The sequence below is a fragment of the Lethenteron reissneri genome, chromosome 23 (genome assembly GCF_015708825.2).
Source record: "Lethenteron reissneri isolate LAM-NWPU_2019-01 chromosome 23, ASM1570882v1, whole genome shotgun sequence".
NCBI classification, from domain to species: Eukaryota; Metazoa; Chordata; class Hyperoartia; order Petromyzontiformes; family Petromyzontidae; genus Lethenteron; species Lethenteron reissneri.
Genome location: NC_083801.1, coordinates 18127465 through 18146268, shown reverse-complemented (window position 1 = coordinate 18146268; position 18804 = coordinate 18127465). Strand labels below are relative to the sequence as shown.

Below are 18804 nucleotides of genomic sequence, written 5' to 3'. Positions count from 1 at the left end.
CACAGTGCAAGCATTTAATATCTGTTTGGCTTTCAAACAAAGACGGCAACTCTGAGCAAGGCGATAGTACAGTCAAACATGTTCTTTTTTTGCTTAGCATAAAACAACTCAGCACTAATTATACAAAATGCAGATTCCTTCCTGCAAATTATAAAGTGTCACAATCACAGCACCAAATGAAAAGTGCAAATGCAATTTTAATCTTATTCCCTCTCTTGTTAGTGCATTGCCATCACATTAAAGGGACAGTAGTGCATTCAAGGAACGCTACAAAATGTACGTGGGAGGAATACCTCATGGTTTCCACACTTCTCGCATTGTACCTCTTGGTAGATGTGTTCCCTTATCTTTTGGGTCTCACAGTCGTACAATGAGGTACAATTGAGCATGCCATTGGCCCAACTTCTCCTACAGCCCAGGCTGCAGACGAAGATATTGTTGTACTGTACACTCTGTGGCGCAATGAACTGAGGATGCAATTCGGCAGTGCCCTCAGTTTATAATTGACAGTATCCATTGGTTTTTAGAAGTGTGACTTCTGTGGTGCCATCTCAAGATACTTATTGTCTACGCGAGGTGCACCGGATCATCTCCCTTTAAAACTGAAAAGAGCAGGAAACATGAATTGACTGAAAATGAAATGTAAGGGTAGATTTCTGTGCAGTCATTGTGACCAAGTTGAAAAGTGCTACACCGAAAGACACGCTTAAATCACCGGTGACTGCCCAGACTTGAAATCAGGAACTCTGACAATGTATTAGCAAGCCGAGCCCCACAACCCACCACCGAATGTGTCTGGTCTAAGCAACAAACATCGCCAGGTGACCCTGCAACCCCTAACGTCTATGCCAGTGTCACATCTGTAGAGGTGACAATCACTCGGCAATGGGTCAGGGCTCCCTCCCAATGGGTATACCACTGGAGCTCACTGCACCAACAGCACTTCCGCTCATGCTCACAGGGAGGGGGGGGAGTTGTTAGCCCACAGACCCCGACCACTGCACGTCCTTCGTCAGTACCACCAAAGGCGATTTTCAGGTCTTTAATTATGGATGGTAATTGTATGTAACGGAAAGCACGGACGTGATGGAGTTGGAGGGGGTAGGCGGTGTCATCAAGCAGTGGACCAAGCTCAGCATCGGGAACATCAAGAGAGTGGACGTGCTGGGATACGTTGACCGGTGACCTCTGAACCTGAACGTATGTATGTTGAACTCCTTTCGCGACATACATAGCCAACCGTGCTAATCGGAGGTGCGGGAAATGTAAAGAGCATTGAAACCAGTATCACATATTTGCATTCGTTCGCCATGCAGCAAAAGGTTTTCCCCATCCGCGGCACCGTTGTCTGCGGTGGTCGGCGGTCCGTCAGTTGTGGTAGTAGTACGAGTGGAAGCCGTGAAAGTGGTGCTGTCGCCCCGAGCGCACGTGGTCGCGCAGGTCCACCGGGTCGCTCCCCGACGAGGCGTGCAGCCGCCCCAGGGCGTCCGACCTGGAGAAGGAGTCCTGCAGCCGGTACAGGGCGCTCTGCGGCCTCGCCCGGTGGTGCCCCGGCACCGGCCTGGCGCCGGCAAGGGCCGAGTGCGGCCGTGGGGAGCCCCACTCGCACCCTACCCGGCTCCACGGAGCGTTCTCGTCGTTTTTGTGGATTTGGGAGGCGAGATCAAGATTATCGTGCTCGTTCGGCGCCTCGCCACCGGTGACGTGCGGCGAACGGAAACCAACCCGGCCGTCTTGATAAGCGGCGACTGCGGGCTCCGCCGCGTCGGCTGCTGTGGTCGACAGGGGCATGGCCCTTTCTACTCCCTGCCCGGTCAGCGGTTGGATCGCGGGGGATGCGTTGGCGTCGGCCAGGTGCCGGCAATATGGGGGCACTTTGCCGCATTCGGCACCCGAGCTGTATCTGACATCACCACCGAGACCGTGAGCCGCCGCCGCCACCTCCTCATCCTCCCCGGGGTCGTACGCCGTGCCATCACCGGCGGCAGCGTCGGCACCACTCTTCCCGGCGCACTCCGCCGCCGGCGGATCCGCAAAGTGGAGGTGGGCGGCGAGGCGCCGGGAGTCGTCGACCGATTCCTCCTCCGCCGTGGCACTCGTTCCGCCGGCCTCGAAAGACGCACACTCCGCCACGAAGCGATCTCGGAGCCAGCCGCTCGCGACGAAGCGAGGCGTGCGCCCGTGCTCGGGCCGAGCGAGAGAGAATTTGGGAAGCGACCTCTCTACCTGCGAAGCGAGGGCGAAGCGGTGGTCATCGGCAACCTTCTCGATTATTAGCGCGGTTGGCTGCGTACATCGGCTGCTGCTGGGGCTGACGCCATCGCAGAGGGCGGTGGAGAAAGACATCCATTGCATTTTACTGTGCTCCTAACGTCTATTTTTCCTTCATCCAGCAGTGGATTGACAAAAGGGATGTACTATACAGTACAAGCCCAATGAAATATATTTTTAAACGAAAAAAATTACGTAGAATCCCAATTACATATATATTGATCTGTGCTTTGTAACAACTGTGTTGCTAAGAAGCAACACAACTGCGTTGCTAAAAAGCACAGATCAATACAGAATCAGAATATTTATTTATACTGGAGGAATCTGATGAGCTATGAAGCTCTTTTTCACAGGTGTCCAAAATGTTACAACAACAAACAATATAAAACACGATAGGAGTGCAAAGTATAAGAAAGGTAAACAAATCACTTTAAAAAATACAGAAAAATTTTAACTATTTGTTATCTTACCATGTAAAGCTCACTGAGCTATTAACTTATTTTTCATAAGAGACCTGACCACAAATAATAGCTCATCGTCATCCTCGTTAAAGGACACGACACAAAGCGTTGGCCAAGTACAGTAATGATGATTGTTGCAGGGCAGTGTTAATGGTGACGGTGGCGTTGCTGACGTGGCTTTTCGAAAAATATATTGTGCATAGATTGTCAGAGAAGTCTAGATATGGCACAAAAACAGCGTAGGGCATACTCGGTTAAGCTTTCATGTCCATTGATGTCACTCTCGGGAGAGGCTCACTAGAGCCCCCTTTAGTCGTTGGCCCTTCCACCAGCAGTGGCCTGAGTGAGCAATTGCAGGGCTGTGCCTCTAAACCATCACGAAAACTCCGCCCATCCGCGCAGCTGCAACAGCTTTTGGCGAGCCATCGAACAAAGACGGCCACTGCATCCGCGCCCTTTCAGATGCACTTCTGGGGCCGTCTGGAATGCTCTTCCTTCCGATATTCGGAAGCCACTGGGAGCTATGCACTTTTACATCTATATTAAAAACTCATTTCTTTAGAACTGCTTTTCGTGTTTAGTTTGTTGTCCTTCCCCCACACCTCCTTTTATCACGGTTTGTCTACGCACAGTGCAAAATAATTTCGACATACGTACATACACTACCACCTTTTACATTTGAAGCATGCCGCCAATCTTAATAAAAACATTTGAAGGGCTCACGCAATAATTTGGATCTTCTATTCTATTCAAGCCACGCTCAAGCGCATCGCGGCGTGCCAATGACCATCGCGTACGCTGGGGGGGTCGATGTCTGCAATCACAGTACCAGTTTGCTGCTTGGTGCTTTTCCACTTCTCAAGCTCCACAGCAGCTTCAGGTGGTGGTCATCCAAGAGAATGGGATTCATTGGTCCGTGACCTATGAACAATAACAATGCATGCACCGTACTGAATATGGTGCAGCTGACATGTGGTGATTCATACAATGGGTAACAAATAAGGAAGTAGTTTCGGATTTTACAGTTTTTGTTTGTTTACAAACAATTGCCACCAGTTGCTAACAATGTATTCACGGTGAGGCCAAAAAATAATTCTCAAGCAAGAGGCAACCTGCATATACTCTCCCAGACAACGGCTGCTTGCAAAGTTAATTGGCAATGTGCATCAACGTTTTACATCCGAAAGTCCATGCCTTTAAGGAAATGTTGCAGATGTGTATGTTAATTGTCTCTACAATGACTCAATGCTTTGCAACTCAGGTTGAGAGTGTTTAAGCATTAGCTCTGTTGTCCGTGCTGTAAAGGAGGGGGGGGGGCACTATACCCCTGTTAACGATGGCCCAAAATGAACGAAACTTCAGCATGAAGTAGCATTGCTCTAAGGACTGACCCTATAGAAAGGCAGATACATGAATCAACGTGCTGCCCAAAACTGAAGACGAAAGAACAAAAGAAAAAAGGACTGTGTGCAAATATGCAATCGCCTTTTGCCGTCACATCCACCCATCGACTCAGCTCCCCCTTCCACACGAATGAAGTGCTTTCGAGGACACGCGCTCGCAGGAAAGCGTGTCACAAGCCCCACGTGTGCCCATTACTTTACTTGTTTCTTGACGCGTCGGTGTTGTCTCCCCTCAGCCGGTGCGATTGCGGTGTGTGCACCGGTACGATTGCGGTGCGACTGCGGTGCGATTGCGGTGCGATTGCGGTGCGATTGCGCCGTCCGCACCGGTGAAGTTGAGTGTGTAGTTGGAGCGCCAGCGGCAGCGCTCCACGTTCCGTGCCTCGGTGGCCGTGCGCGGGCCCGGAGCCGTCTCCCGTGGCCGAGGGTTGGGTGCGACGGTCTTTGGCGGCGTCGGGTAGAACACCTCCTTGGGGAAGCCTGGGCCTGTGGGCATCTACACGTGCAAGTTCAAGTTCATTTATTAGGTATAGCCCTGTGAGCCATTCGGCTCTTGAATCGGGTGCAACCGCAACAAACAAAAAACAAAAACATGTCTCTCCAGCGGCGTTGTTTGCACACCACAGCAGGTACTCATTTGAGGCTGAGTCGACCTAGGGGAGGCCCGTAACCGGTTCAGATAATCAGGCTGCAGACACACACAAAGATCCCCCGTATAGCCTTAACAGACTATAGGGGCAAGTACTGTTAGCGAGCACCTATGAAGGCCGGAACGGTACACGAGGGGGTGGGTGGAAAGCACCACGCCCGACCGCCTTTGTCTCCCTAGTGGCAATGTTTACACACCGCACCAGGTACTCATTTGAGGCTGAGTCGACCTAGGGGAGGCCCGGGACCGGTTCAGATAATCGTCACTGATGTTGGCAGTGAGCGGGAATCGAACCCGTGTCGCCGGGTTCATAGCGCAGCGCGCTAACCGCTACAATACCGCTCCCTGCGGCGGACACACACACACACACACCCAGCAGCGCGACACACCAACCACTCACGTCGCGCTCTAGGACACGCGATGCAACGGCACGGAGACCACGGGCTGCGCTTGCACCCTCGCCACGCACACGCGGTGCTCTGTGATGCCTTTTCGGATTGTACCGCGCACTCACATCTCACCACGGTGACGAGATGTTAACTACCACGCCGGGTACACAGGAAGTCGTGGGTTCGATCCCGACCCCGACGTTTGTATACTTGGAGTTTGCATGTCTCCCTCCCGGTGGTCATGTGGATTTTTCTCCGGGTGCTACTGGTTTTTGCCTCCACATTTAGAAGCAACATGCGTTTATAGAGTATTTGGCTGCTATAAATTTCCACGTGATAAGCCACTGTGTTGAGCTATCATTTGTGACCAGGTCGCATCTGAAAAAGAGTTATATAGCGCAGTGGGCCTTACCTGGTAAAATAGAAAAGTGTTTAGTTTAGTTTGATCGCCAGACGTTCCGCTCCACTTGCTTCAGCTCCTAAAGAAACTACCAGCATTGTGTAAAGGCTGAACTATGTTGCGGTATAACCCTAAACAGAACTCCGAAGCCATACAACACAACTGCAAAAAAATCCTACCATGTAGGCATACCTCTCATTAGCAAGGTTGGCTACATGTGCTGCAAAGGAAGTTCAACATACATACATTTCAAGGTATTTGTTTGACATGTTCTGCACGTATAAACGTCAAAATGTCACTGGTGAGCTCAGAAATGTATTATTATTATTATTATATTTTTACGACTGTGTTTAATATTTTAAATAAAGATAGCGTATATATCCGTGTATCTCGCCAGGCTTCGAGTCAATTCAAGACAAAACAAATGACCTTTCCAATCACATGGCTCATTTACAATAAACATATATACGTGATAGTTATTGAGAGGAAGAGGCAGTTACCGTAAATTATAATGTTCTGTTGGTCAAATACAATTAAAAAAATCACATTCGGATGTGAAATAGTAATCGAAATAACCACTGCAACTAACCATAATCAATTTCAATTTTGCCAAATACGAAGCTTAAATCAATGACTAAACACCATGTCAATGAAGTACGCAAACCAATGCCACTTATTATTATTATTGGTAAACTGGGTTCCATGGCTGAGCCTGCTTATAAATTATATATATATACTTGAGTGATTGAATGAATGGCCAAACCACTTGGAATGCGCCCAATCCCATCCGATCTGAGAAGCTAAGCAGACTCAGAACCGTACGCAGTGTCACTTAAAATCTGCTTCGGACACCAAGGACTCGAACTGCTACAGCCTCGCACCGGCTCTCTTCTGTCGCCTCCTCGGTGTGGAACTTTGTCCCTTTGCACATCCGCAACATCAAATGCACTCTGACTTTCAAGAATCATCTGTTCGGTCAGGCTTTCGAGCAGCCCTGAGCTTGGCTCCGTGCATCTGAGTTGTTGACTTGTCTGCAAAATTTGCCGAATTATAAATGTCATTATTATTATCAAGCCTGGATCGTGCCTGCATGGTTGATCAGCAGGCACAAGCACGTGTACAGTCGTAGGCGGTGTGTGCAGCAGAGGTCAGTGCAGAAATCTCCACTGCACACCACCCTAAACCCACACCTTCACCTACCCGCACTGACCAGGATGGTGAAGTATGGTCAAATAACTCTGCACGGCAAGGGGAGGGCCTCATCCGGCAGTGGATTGACAAGCGGGAATGCCATGGGCAATGATGACAACTCGCACCTTCGATTAGCACAGTTGGCTACGTACGGTGCGAAAGAAGTCCAACATACGTGCAACTCTGCGAGGAGTTTCTGACCTCCGGCCCTCGTGGCCCTCAGGGTCCGGCTCTATGTAATCTCCTGGTCGTCTCCTGGAGCCCTTACCTGGTAGAAACCGTGGTCTCCTGGCCACTGGCTGCACCGCTCCACGGGCTCTGCCATCACGACCTCGTATCGGTAGGGACCCCCTGCAGAGACAGGCCGATATGCCAGGTTAGCCATCGCGTTAAGCGTCACCGGATTGCGCAGGGAACCAGTCAGGTCAACGCTGACCATTGTGGCGAGTCGGACGAAACGTGGGGGGGACTTTACTCCCTTGTGCCACGGTGGCGAGATGTTAACTACCTTGCCTAATATGCAGGAGGTCGTGGGTTCAATCCCAATCCTGACGGCTGTATATTTGAAGTTTGCATGTTCTTACCGTGGTCGTGTGAATTTTTGTCCGGGGCCTCCGGTTTTTCACTCCACATTTAGAAACATGCGCTTAGATTATTTTGTTGCTATAAATTTCCACACGATAAGCCACTTTGTTGAGCTATCATCTGTGGCCAGGTCGCTTCTGAAAAAAGAGCTAAATAGCTCAATGCGTCTTACCTGTTAAAATAAAAATAGAGTACTTCAGAAAGCGTTCTCTCCTTTGACCTTGAAAAGTCGAATCATACGCGCGAGTGGCTCTACAAACGAATTAACCGCACGAGTTGAACCGACTTAGCGGGGGGGAGTCTATTTTGACAACCACATAGTCATGCACGAGGCCCAAGCATCACTGCGGTGGTCACCTTTGGTCTTGGCGATGACCCTGACGGGCCGTGGCAGAGCCGCGCGCTGCCCGGCCCCTGCGTGGCTGCCCTCCTGGGGCTCGGGAGCATCCGACGAGGGCAGCAGGGCCAGGCGCGAGACGTGCGAGGCGAAGGGGTGCTCCCGCGGGAAGGGGCAGCGCACCTGGTGCTGCCTTCACGTGAGACGCGGAGACACGTGGCGAGAGACACGGGGATGTGGTGAGAGACACAGACACGTGGTGAGAGACACGGAGACATGGTGGGAGACACGGTGAGAGACGTGGTGAGAGACACGGGGAGACGTGGTGAGAGACACAGACACGTGGTGAGAGACAAGGGAGACGCGGTGAGAGACACGGAGACATGGTGAGAGACACGGAGACGTGGTGAGAGACATGGAGACACGGTGAGAGACATGGAGACACGGTAAGAGACACGGAGACGTGGTGAGAGACACGGGGAGACGTGGGGAGACACACGGACACGTGGTGAGACACACGGGGAGACGTGGTGAGAGACACGGAGACACGGTGAGAGACACGGAGATGTGGTGAGAGATACGGGTAGACGTGGGCAGACACACGGACACGTGGTGAGACATACGGAGACACGGTAAGAGACACTGATACGTGGTGAGACACACGGTGAGACATGGTGAGACACACGGACACGTGGTGGGACATACGGAGACATGGTGAGACACGGAGACCCTGTGAGTCATAGAGACGTGGTGAGCCACACGGTGACATGGTGAGGCACAGAGACACTGAGAGACATGGTGATACCACCGTCACAAGTCCTGTGCAACCCAACTCACCTGCCTGTCTCTATTATAAATACATCAATATAATAGTAGTCTACCATTTGCCTATCCACGGGGAGATGATGGCCTCCCCACACTGTGTCAGTCATGGGGGTTACGTGACCACACCCCAACACGGTGGTGAGTGTGGGTTGGTGAAGGGGGGGGGCATGTAGATGGCAACATAGAAGTACGGTACAACGGTAAATGTTGCCGCACTACCCTCTGCTGCCCATAATATAGCACGGTCCCACAACTGCCTATGGCGAACTGATACGCACATGTTCGTCATCCATCCAATAATACCCAGGCTCCATCCTGCTTATCTTCCGAGATCTCACGCATTCCAGACGATGTGGCCATAGGCGCTGAGAGGCGCTGAGGTATTCAGCGAGTGTCAAATGACAGTAGACGGGACAGGAAGGGTGGGCCTGTGTTGTTTATGAAGATGAGGCCACCATTTAGGTGGCACCTTTAAAATTCTTAGAGTCTCTGAGGACACTTTACATTTTACATTTACACTTAAATGAGACCAATGTCATCTCCTGCCATGAGCCACCCTCAGGCGATTGGTTCTGTATCAACAGCGTCAACCCAAGCCCACTCGTCATCATCTCCTGTATATTTAGGATTCCACATTTGTGTAAAAACAAATTGGAATTTACAGCGCTCTGTCAGTCTCCTGCTGAGTGAATGCCTCCCTAACGCTGCGTCAGACCAGGGCCGGATTCAGGACGCGGGGCTTTAGGGGCTTGCAAGCCCAGGGGCTGGAGGGTCTCCAGAGATGAAGTGAAAAGTTATTTCAGTTGTGAATGCTGAATATTATTTGTCGTTAGCCTTGTAAAAATAAATTTTATTTTTATTTAATTTTGTTTTCCTTTTGAAAATATTACTGGGGGTCCAGGGACCTACAAAATCTCAATCCGGCCCTGCGTCAGACGTGGAGATTGTTTGGTCATACTTCTCCACGCTGGTCAGTGGGGATTGGTGAAGGGGGGGAGGAAGAGGGTAAGACTGGGTCAAGTTTCACTCGCCATTGATAGCTGTGGCCGGGCAATCGAACGCAGATTCGTCGGGTTCATAGCGCAGTGCACTAACTACTGTGCCACCGCTCTACCTCGGTTTTTTTCGCAATCCTCAATAATCCGCGATGAAAACATCAATGTGTTTCTTTCCTTTCAGTTAGAGAAACAAAAAAGCCCTGTTCATATAAAATTCAATGAATAAGTTCCCTAAAGCAGTAACAATGCACTCGTCTCTATGGACACTCTCAACGTGTACAAGTTTGTACTTGTACAAGAATGAGCGAATGTTGACACATGCGGGAGTGTCTGTGAAATTCACGAAACCATCACACTGGTTGGTCGACTTTGGTTCTTTTAGGAACGAAAATGTGTTTTTTTTTACGAACGCGTGAGCTTCACCAACTGCAAAGATTACTAACAAATCCCCGAGCACCACAATTGTAACTCGGCAGTTCCCCATGTCGTTTTCAGTGTACGTGTACTCACAGGTACACATTTGACTTTTTCACATCGTGTGAAGGCATCTCAGTTGGTATAACAAAAATTTGCATCGTAAAAAACGACTCAACAACGCCTGCGCTAGTTGAGTAAACCCTACAGGAATGACTTTCATGCAAGTTGTAAGCGCTGTAGTGTATATGTAGATAGACGATAGATTTGGTTAATTTCAGCAAGAAGGGCCCAATGAGCCGCTAGGCTATTATTCCACGAGCGTCGTTGCGATGGTGCAGATGTCACGACATGACACGGATGTTAGTTATCCATGCACGGTCACATAGGTCACGATACAAAAACAGCAATTATCGTTGCATGCGTCACGTGTTACAGGATGAGGGTAACTGGTTGAACATGTAAAAACAAAAAATATGTTAAATCTTGACTTAAAGCTTTCGTGACTGCAGGAATTCAAAAACGTCTGACCTCTGTGATTGCCAACAAGGGTTTTGCCACCAAGTACTAAGTCATGTTTTGCAGAGGGGTCAAATACTTATTTCCCTCATCAAAATGCAAATCAATTTATAACATTTTTGACATGCGTTTTTCTTGATATTTTTGTTGTTATTCTGTCTCTCACTGTTCAAATAAACCTACCATTAAAATTATAGACTGATCATTGCTTTGTCAGTGGGCAAACGTACAAAATCAGCAGGGGATCAAATACTTTTTTCCCTCACTGTAGATAGGTTCAAAGAAAATAACAAAAAATATTTCTTTGAACCTCTCTACGTGACTTTACTGAAAGACCCAAAGAATATAAAACATGTTAATAAATGCGTGATTTGTGAACGAGAAATAAGCTTTGTTACTCACTGGAGGAGCGATTCCTGGGGCTTGGGCAGCCTGAAAGGACAGAGACATCGCATTTCAAACTACTGCTGCTGTCAAGGCCGCAAGGATATTCGTGACAAACGGGAAATTGAGGTAGATATCAAAGTTCAAAGTAAATTTATTAGGTATAGCCCTGTGAGCCATTCGGTTCTTTAATCGGGTGCAACCGCAACAAACAAAAAACTAAAACATGAACAAGAAAACATCTTAAAGTGACTATGTGCAAACAGAAAATCCAAGAAAAATCACCGTACACCAACCCTGTGCAAATATCCCAGTGGGATGCAAGTCAAACAACAACAACCACAAGACAACTTAGATTAAGGCCATCAGTCTAACTCTGTACTACAACAAACAAACATGGCCAAAGAAAAACACTTTTCGTAAATCACCAAAATAAAGCCATAGGCGCAAAGAAACAGTGGTCATAGGAACTGTGACCGAATTTTCACAATAAACGACGCAAACAACATGTACCACCAAACTCTGCAGCCATATCAAACAGTGCCACAATAATATGGCGCAATAATATCAATCAAGCCCGTTGACTTTGTAACCCGGTAATAACCCAATTGCGACTGAAGGTCTCTTTGTAATCTGAGACCTGGGGTTGAAAACAAGAACTGCACCACTAAGCATAACTCAAAGTACAAAAACAGAATATGATAAACACAATTTAGACAGATATAAAATGAAAAATAAAGGCATTTGAAGCGTATCTCGTCTAATGTGTGAATATTTGCGTGGTTTTTAGGACCACTTATGTTTCATCATGATCACCAGGTCTTCGTGTGCACTGCATTACCGTGCGTATTTGAAATGCTTTGCAAGATTGTACGCATATACACCGGGTTTATTGAAAGTAATTGTACAATTTTTTATTATGCTAAAACGTTAAATTCTGTCCTGAACATTGAGTCAAAAAATTCTAACATATCAAGTCAAGCTTAAACATTTGTTGAACTCAAGAGACCAGGCCAGTCTCATTCGCAAGAGTCACCAAAAACAAGAAGAGAAAAACAAATGTAATAAGTACGGACAATTAAGCAAACAGAAAACAGCCCAAACACAACTGAGTCACACGAGAAACAGAGAATATTGCACGAACGTACATCAACATGACTTTGGTCGCTTACACAAACCTGTTGAAAGCAGGGTATGGCATCTCAATTCCCACGGGAAAGGAATTTCACAACATCCGTGCGATCCACCCATCACAGCGCTGGATTACAGGCATGCGGAGAGCCACCACTGCCCGGCAAATGCTATCAATTAGTTGCATATCTCATCATGGGACCTCCTTTGCCAGTACCAAAATATGTCTCAAAAAGTGTTAGACCAGAGGACGCCAAAAGGCGTACAGCACAGACTAGGCTCCAATGAAAGCTGTCTCTGGTGTAGGACCAATCAGTTTCAAAGACAATGCATGTATTATCAGAGGATGTTTTTTGTTTGCATTCTGACCACAAGTATTGTAGTTAATGCAGACATGATTCCTTGCAAAAGCTTTCAGGTTGGTGTTTTAACATCTTAACCCCTGTTTTGTTGCCAGAAAAAAGGGAAAAAACCTATTCTCATAGTTGCATATCCTTCCTCCAGCAGTTGACAGACAATGGCTGACGATGATGATGGTGATAATAGATTGCATATTCAACCAGCTTGGCTATAGAGCATGCAGCAAAGCCAGTGCAAGGGCTGTGCGCACCTTGCCTGTCCCCTCTGGGTGTGTCCAATGCATGTGGGCCACATGTCGTGTCACCTATGACCGCAGGTGTGTGGAACACGTGTAAGCGGGCACTCACAGTTGGTCGTTGGAGCGGAGGTTGCTCCTCTTGAGCTGAGTCAAATCGTAGCACTGCTCTATGCGGATCCCACTGCCCTTCGCAAGAGAGTTACAAAATGTACACACCAACCAAGCGCACGATACATTACATGGAGGGACAACGTAACATTTCCCAAGCTAGAGACTACATATGTTCTAGATTTGAAGCTTTCGTGACTGCAAGGATTCATATTCTTAGGATTTTTCACTTCTACGTAACAAAAGGCTCAGTCCCATTTACACGCACCTTTAAATCATCCGCACCTAGTTTACACAACAAAGGCTCTTTCCTAACAGCGTGCTTCAGCCGCACCGAACCTCACAAAAATAATATTCAGGGTCTACCTTGGCTCCTCCACCCTCAACCAGTATATATACAAGGACTGTTTTCTTGGAATTTCTCTCACTTGATACAGCTATCGTGCTGTGACGGTTCCACCTGAAGACGGAAGCTTGTGTTGCCTCCGAAACGTCGTGATTTTTATTTTATTTTATTAATTTTAATTTTTTACCTACGTAACTTTACCGAAAAAACCTAAGAATAAGACTACATATGGACCGCTCATAGAAGTAATCAGGTTGGGCAGAACTCGTTTCTGGAAGGGATGACGGCTGGTGGTCAACGCTCATCGTGGGAGGGAACACATCCCAGGTTGTGTCTACCGTGGAGATGAAATTAAATCCACTCGTGTGCGGGTGCTATTTCGACTGTTTCATCGCAAAACCTCGAGAGATGGCGACAGCTCGGGGGAAGCCTTCATCCAGCAGTGGATCAATCATTGCTGATCAAAATGCAGTGACATATTTATAACGTATATCCACGTGCAAGCACCTGCCCAATCACATGAATGTAGTGTCAATTAAACCAGAAACACAGTCAAATGAAATTAGTTGCCCAGCCGTTGACTCCCGAAAATTAGATATATTTGAGCATTTATGTTGCTTGAGGTCAACCAACTTCCCAACTTCATAGAAAGCAACAAACCTCTATGCTTCCCCTAGCGGTGGTTCTGTGAAGTCCATCGTTTGAACGTCTTCTCAACTGTTTCGGTTATTCAAGATAAACAAGCTGCGTTCTGCTAAATCCCAACCAGTGGCGCATCTGAACCCCTATCTATGTTGGAGGTGGCAAATTGGTTTTCGCTAAAGCACAAGTCACTCCAGTTGAATTAACATTTTTATAGATTGTTATTTATGAAATATTTCACATGGGAACCCCCTTGAGACGAATAATCCCGATTTGCAAGGGCATCCAGGGCGTCGGTTGACTCGCATAGCAATAGCGTAGTGACACGTAAACACAAAATGTATCTAAAATGACACATTGTAATGTATTGATTCTTTGCACGAAGACAAATAGGCTCACACTGAGACCCACAAAGAGACCTACGGGCACGCACAGAGACCCATGGACTCACACAGAGACCCACACTGAGACACATGGGCTCACATAGAGACTCATCGACCTGATTATATACAACTTCCACGTGAAAAATGTCATGGTCTGACATTCAACGTCTGTCTATTAAAATAATGTGGGGGGGGGGGCAATGCTCATTTTGCCCCCCACCCCGCTGTGTTGCCCCTCTCATCCCAAGCGACCCCCACACCTTGGCACGGGGTCACCTCCGAAGCCGTAGTGCAGATGCCCCCTGGCCGCGGTGGTCCCAGACTCGCGGCCCCAGGGAGGCCTCTCCGGGCTGGGGGCAGGAGGGACACGGGCTCTGGCCGCTTCGTACCTGGGGGGGGGGGGGACACACACGGCAGAAGGAGGCAGGGAGCGGTGAAGCCTTCTGCAAAAAAATATCCTGCCTCCATTCACCATCTAAACCAGGGGGCCAGCAACCAAAATAACAAGAAGAGCCCCAATATTTCGAGAGCCCGCGGTGCCACGTGAATGCGATAGACGGTGGCTCCTTTAATAAATGACATTTCACGAAGTAGCCCTTTAAAGAGCCGCACGCGGCTCCGGAGCCGCATGTTGACGAGCCCCTGGAGCTAAACAAAACCCCCTTCGACACTGCACAGGACAGACCGTTGGGGATTCGTGATTTGTTTTCCTTTCTGTGGCCGTCTGGGTAAGGTGACACGTTTTTGGCGGTGGGTGGAAATTCCACGTTCTTGTGACCGTGACCGGTATATCTCAGCACTGCATAGTATATGGGGGGGGGGGGGCAGTGGGGGGACATTGAGAGTTTAACTTTTCCTCGGATTGCCCCGGAGGGATGGATGATAGATGGGCCGCGTCTGATCCCAGCCCAACTAGGAATTGAATTCGCAACTTTATTCGTCTTGTGCGCTGTATACAGAGCATATAACAGACATCCAGCCTCTCCTAGAAGGCCAGTTTGGCCGAAACATCGAGAAGTCCATACTCTAACGACAATACGAAAAAAAAGCTTGTTTTTTTAGTATATATATACCTGTAACACGTTATTTTAAACATCCCCGCTGTGTCCAGCAGGGGGCAGTGTAGCAAACCCCATGAACGTAATGCACGCAACTTCCACGCTCACGTCGAATGCTCACGAGCCTTCATCTACACGCAATGATCAGCGTGGCGAGGTATGGTCAAATACTACATTCTAGCGGCACGGCGTGGGAATACCCTCATCCGGCAGTGAATTGACCATGACTGCTGCCGATGAAGAATTGTAACTGCACTGAGCCAGCGAACAGCTGCTGCCCATCGTGACCAACCCAGTCGCGTGGCCACTGACTGTATCGAGAGCGTGCAGGCGCTGCACCTGCACCGGGACCCATGGGAACCGAGGGCCTCATGGGCCGGGCTACGAAGAGGCGAGGGGGGCCGGGGGTGTAATTGGACAGGGGAGGGGGCCGATTTTTGCACACAGCGTTGGTGTACGGTGTTTTTTCTGCAATATTTTGCTGTCTTTTCTTGGATTTTCTGTTTGCACTTAGTCACATATTCACTTTAAGTTGTTTTTTTGTTCACTGTTTTTGTTTTTTGTTTGTTGCGGTTGCACCCGATTCAAGAGCCGAATGGCTCACAGGGCTATGCCTAATAAATGAACTTGAACTTGATTCATCCCTTGACACCAGCAGAGCCCCGTGCCAACGACGACATTTACAACGGTTCTGGAGTGGGGCCGTCCATAAATGACGTCACGCGATTTTGGACGATTTTTTACACCCTCGTCACACGGCGTCACAAAAAGTCAGACCCCCCCCTCAAATATGACGTCACAAAGCTCTGCCCCCCCCCCCCCCCATTTTTTAAAACATGCTTTAAATCGCTTTAAACTATTGTCATTGTAGTGCGTATTAAATGTGGCGCTGCACGCTGATGTTGTAGGAGAAAATATTTATTTAAAAGTCAATTTAATTAAGTAGAACGTGTTGTCTATATTTATTTAAAGTTGCGCATTTTTATGTGACGTAACATTTCTCACCCCCCTCGTCACACATCGTCACAAATGTCTGACCCCCCCCCCCCCCCCAGGTGCGTGACGTCGTTCATGGAAGTCCCCAGTGCCCTCCCAGGGCTCGGTAACCAAAATAACACTAAGAGTCATTCCTTTCGAATCGCTTAAACAGAAACTCAATAATTCAGGTGCCACAATGCCACGGGAATACGAGACGGCTGGCCACGCAGCAGCGGTTCTTACAGAGCCACCTCATGCCGCTCCAGAGACGCACGTTTGCCGACCTCTGGTCTGGACCAACCAGAGGTCGCAACCGAGTACCCGATACCCGTACCCTACCCGATACACGGCTACCCGTACCCGGCCGGGTACGGGTACGGGTAGCCGTTTGCGACCCTGGTGCGGCCGGGTACGGGTAGGCCGTGAGTCACTGGTGAGTAACCGTTTGCCACTCATTTCGGGTAGGGTACGGGTAGGGAACGGGTACCCGTACCCGGCCGGGTACGGGTACAGGTACCCATTTGCGACCCTGGTGCGGCCGGGTACGGGTATGGGTAAGGAATCAAAACCCGTTTGCGACCTCTGGGACCAACGTAGCAACCCGTATGAAGTTAGCAACTGCACCAACGAACGGTGTGGTTTTTTTCTTCTTCAATGAGAAGCCAAGATCAAAACTAGCACAGCACGACAACCTCAAAGCACAGTTCTTGCTTGTGTTGCGATCAAAACGTCGTGATCTATTATTTTTCTATAACTACGTGACTTTACCGAAAGAACCGAAGCGTATGGATTCCTGCAGTCACGAAAGCTTTAAATCAAGATTGGAGCACACCTCTATTGGACGCGCCTCCGTCAGCAGTGGCGTTAGCAAGTAAAGTAGACATCGCGTAAGTTGTTGCGACAGTGCCTTTACCTTTTGACTGAGAAACAAAGGCTAACGCACCACGCGGTGACTTAGGGCCGCCGTGCGGTTTGTACGTTAGGAACGGGTTAATCGATTCTGGCCGGCCAACGGTTAACGGTTAACGGTTTTCAACGTTTTCGAATTTCGAACCGAACACGGAAGCGCAATGCGAAACAAAAACGCGATGGGAAACGTTACATTGAACTTCACTCTAAAAACGATACATTTATATTATTGTTGCCAACTCAGACTCTCTCTCTGTCTTTCTCGTGGAGATCCCGACTGCTATACATTTCCACGTTCTGAGCCACTTGTTTGAGCTATCATCACGCGGCCAGTTCGCTTCTGAATAAGAGCGACGTAGCTGAGTGGGTCTCACCTGGTTAAACACAAACAAACAAACATAGCTTTAGTTTTATTTTTAGTTTTCGCACGCACCGTCCAGGCGACACGGTGATCCTGGGCGGCAACTGCATCGGCGTGAACTCCTGGCTCGACTGGAAAGTCCTCGACAGCGGTCTTTGCGCCCGACTCGCCACGACCACGACTGCTGCTGCTGCCCCGAGCTCGTAGCAGTCACCCATGGTGGACTGGCGGTGAGAGGTGTTGACCTTGTGGGCAGCGAGCAGCAGCAGCAGCGACCAGCGGACATAACCGCACGGGAGCCGAGAGGAAGAAGTAGGAGGAGGAGTAAGGGAGAATGCGCGTGCACGCACGGAGGGGCTTCACCACGGCAACGCGCGCGGGGCGATGGTGCGGTCGTGACTCTCCGCGTCGCTCCGGGCGGCGTCACTGGGCCGTGAAGGATGGGGTTGGGAGAGGCGGGGTAGGGTGGGTTTGCTTGTGAGTGAGTGTGTGTATGTTGTGTCGGTGCTCGCTAACAGCACTTGCCCCTACAGTCTGTTAAGGCTATACGGGGGATCTTTGTCTCTTTGTATGTTGTGGGGAGCGGTAGTGTAGCGCTATGAACCTGGCGACCCGGGTTCGATTCCCGCTCACGGCTAACACCAGTGACGATTATCTGAACCGGTCCTGGGCCTCCCCTAGGTCGACTCAGCCTTAAATGAGTACCTGGTGCGGTGTGTAGTAAACATCGCCACTGGGAAGACAAAGGCGGTCGGGCGTGGTGCTGGCCACCCACCCCCTCGTGTACCGTTCTGGCCTTCATGGATGCTCGCTAACAGCACTTGCCCCTACAGTCTGTTGAACTTCTATAATACCTGGAACTTAAATTTCGATTTAAAGCTTTCGTGACTGCAGGGATTCATCTTCTTGGTTCTTTCGGCAAAGTCACGTAGAAGGGAAAGAATAAAAGAATAAAAATAAAACATAATAAAATACAATTCTCACTCACTTATTTTATTATTCTTCTATTATTTCCCTTCTACGTTGCACTTGCTTCTCACCGTACGTGGGCCAGCCGCGCTAATTGGAGGAGTGGGGGTCATCGCTTCCTGGAGATTACTACAACAGATACTAACCCACCACCGCGCCCCTCCCCCCGAGACGCTCACTAATTACCAGCGTCTTCATCAGGGCGACATTGCAGCCAGGTCTGTCGGAGTTGACGATCCCGAAAGACAAAAAAAATCCGCTCCCGGAACAACACATCCAGTGTAAACCGTCGCAATGTACCTGGCAGCGGAGTTCCAACTCACGTGCCTACTCGTGTCTACCAGTGACCTGAAAATTATATTCGGTGATAGATTAAGGCCCGATCATCATTGTTCGTGTACTATAGCAGCTAGTTTTGTGTTGTCAGTCCACTGCTGAACGAGGGCCTCCCCCACACCGCTACGTTTGAGCAATCCCATTATCCCATAAATGCGA

General features: G+C 49.0%; 1 protein-coding gene across 1 annotated transcript; it reads right to left on the bottom strand.

Annotated features, from left to right (window-relative positions):
• On the bottom strand, positions 1 to 17712 carry SPMIP4 (sperm microtubule inner protein 4). The gene is made up of 9 exons (XM_061557588.1): positions 17413 to 17712; positions 14295 to 14423; positions 12665 to 12736; positions 10845 to 10874; positions 7707 to 7879; positions 7033 to 7115; positions 4463 to 4631; positions 3562 to 3653; positions 1 to 2226 (listed from the first exon to the last, which is right to left on the bottom strand). Exons 1-9 carry the CDS (start codon positions 17556 to 17558, stop codon positions 1369 to 1371), a joined length of 1752 nt encoding a protein of 583 aa, XP_061413572.1. The 5' UTR covers positions 17559 to 17712; the 3' UTR covers positions 1 to 1368.
• Between the last annotated feature and the right edge of the window lie 1092 nt (positions 17713 to 18804).

What these genes read in the sequence shown, in the direction of transcription:
- SPMIP4 (XM_061557588.1), bottom strand. Translation starts at nt 17,558, where the DNA reads ATGGGTGACTGCTACGAGCTCGGGGCAGCAGCAGCAGTCGTGGTCGTG. An exon ending in ATCACCGTGTCGCCTGGACG is followed by an intron (nt 14,424 to 17,412) that starts GTGCGTGCGAAA and finishes CCCCCCCCCCAG; the next exon opens with GTACGAAGCGGCCAGAGCCC. An exon ending in GGAGGTGACCCCGTGCCAAG is followed by an intron (nt 12,737 to 14,294) that starts GTGTGGGGGTCG and finishes TGCGAAGGGCAG; the next exon opens with TGGGATCCGCATAGAGCAGT.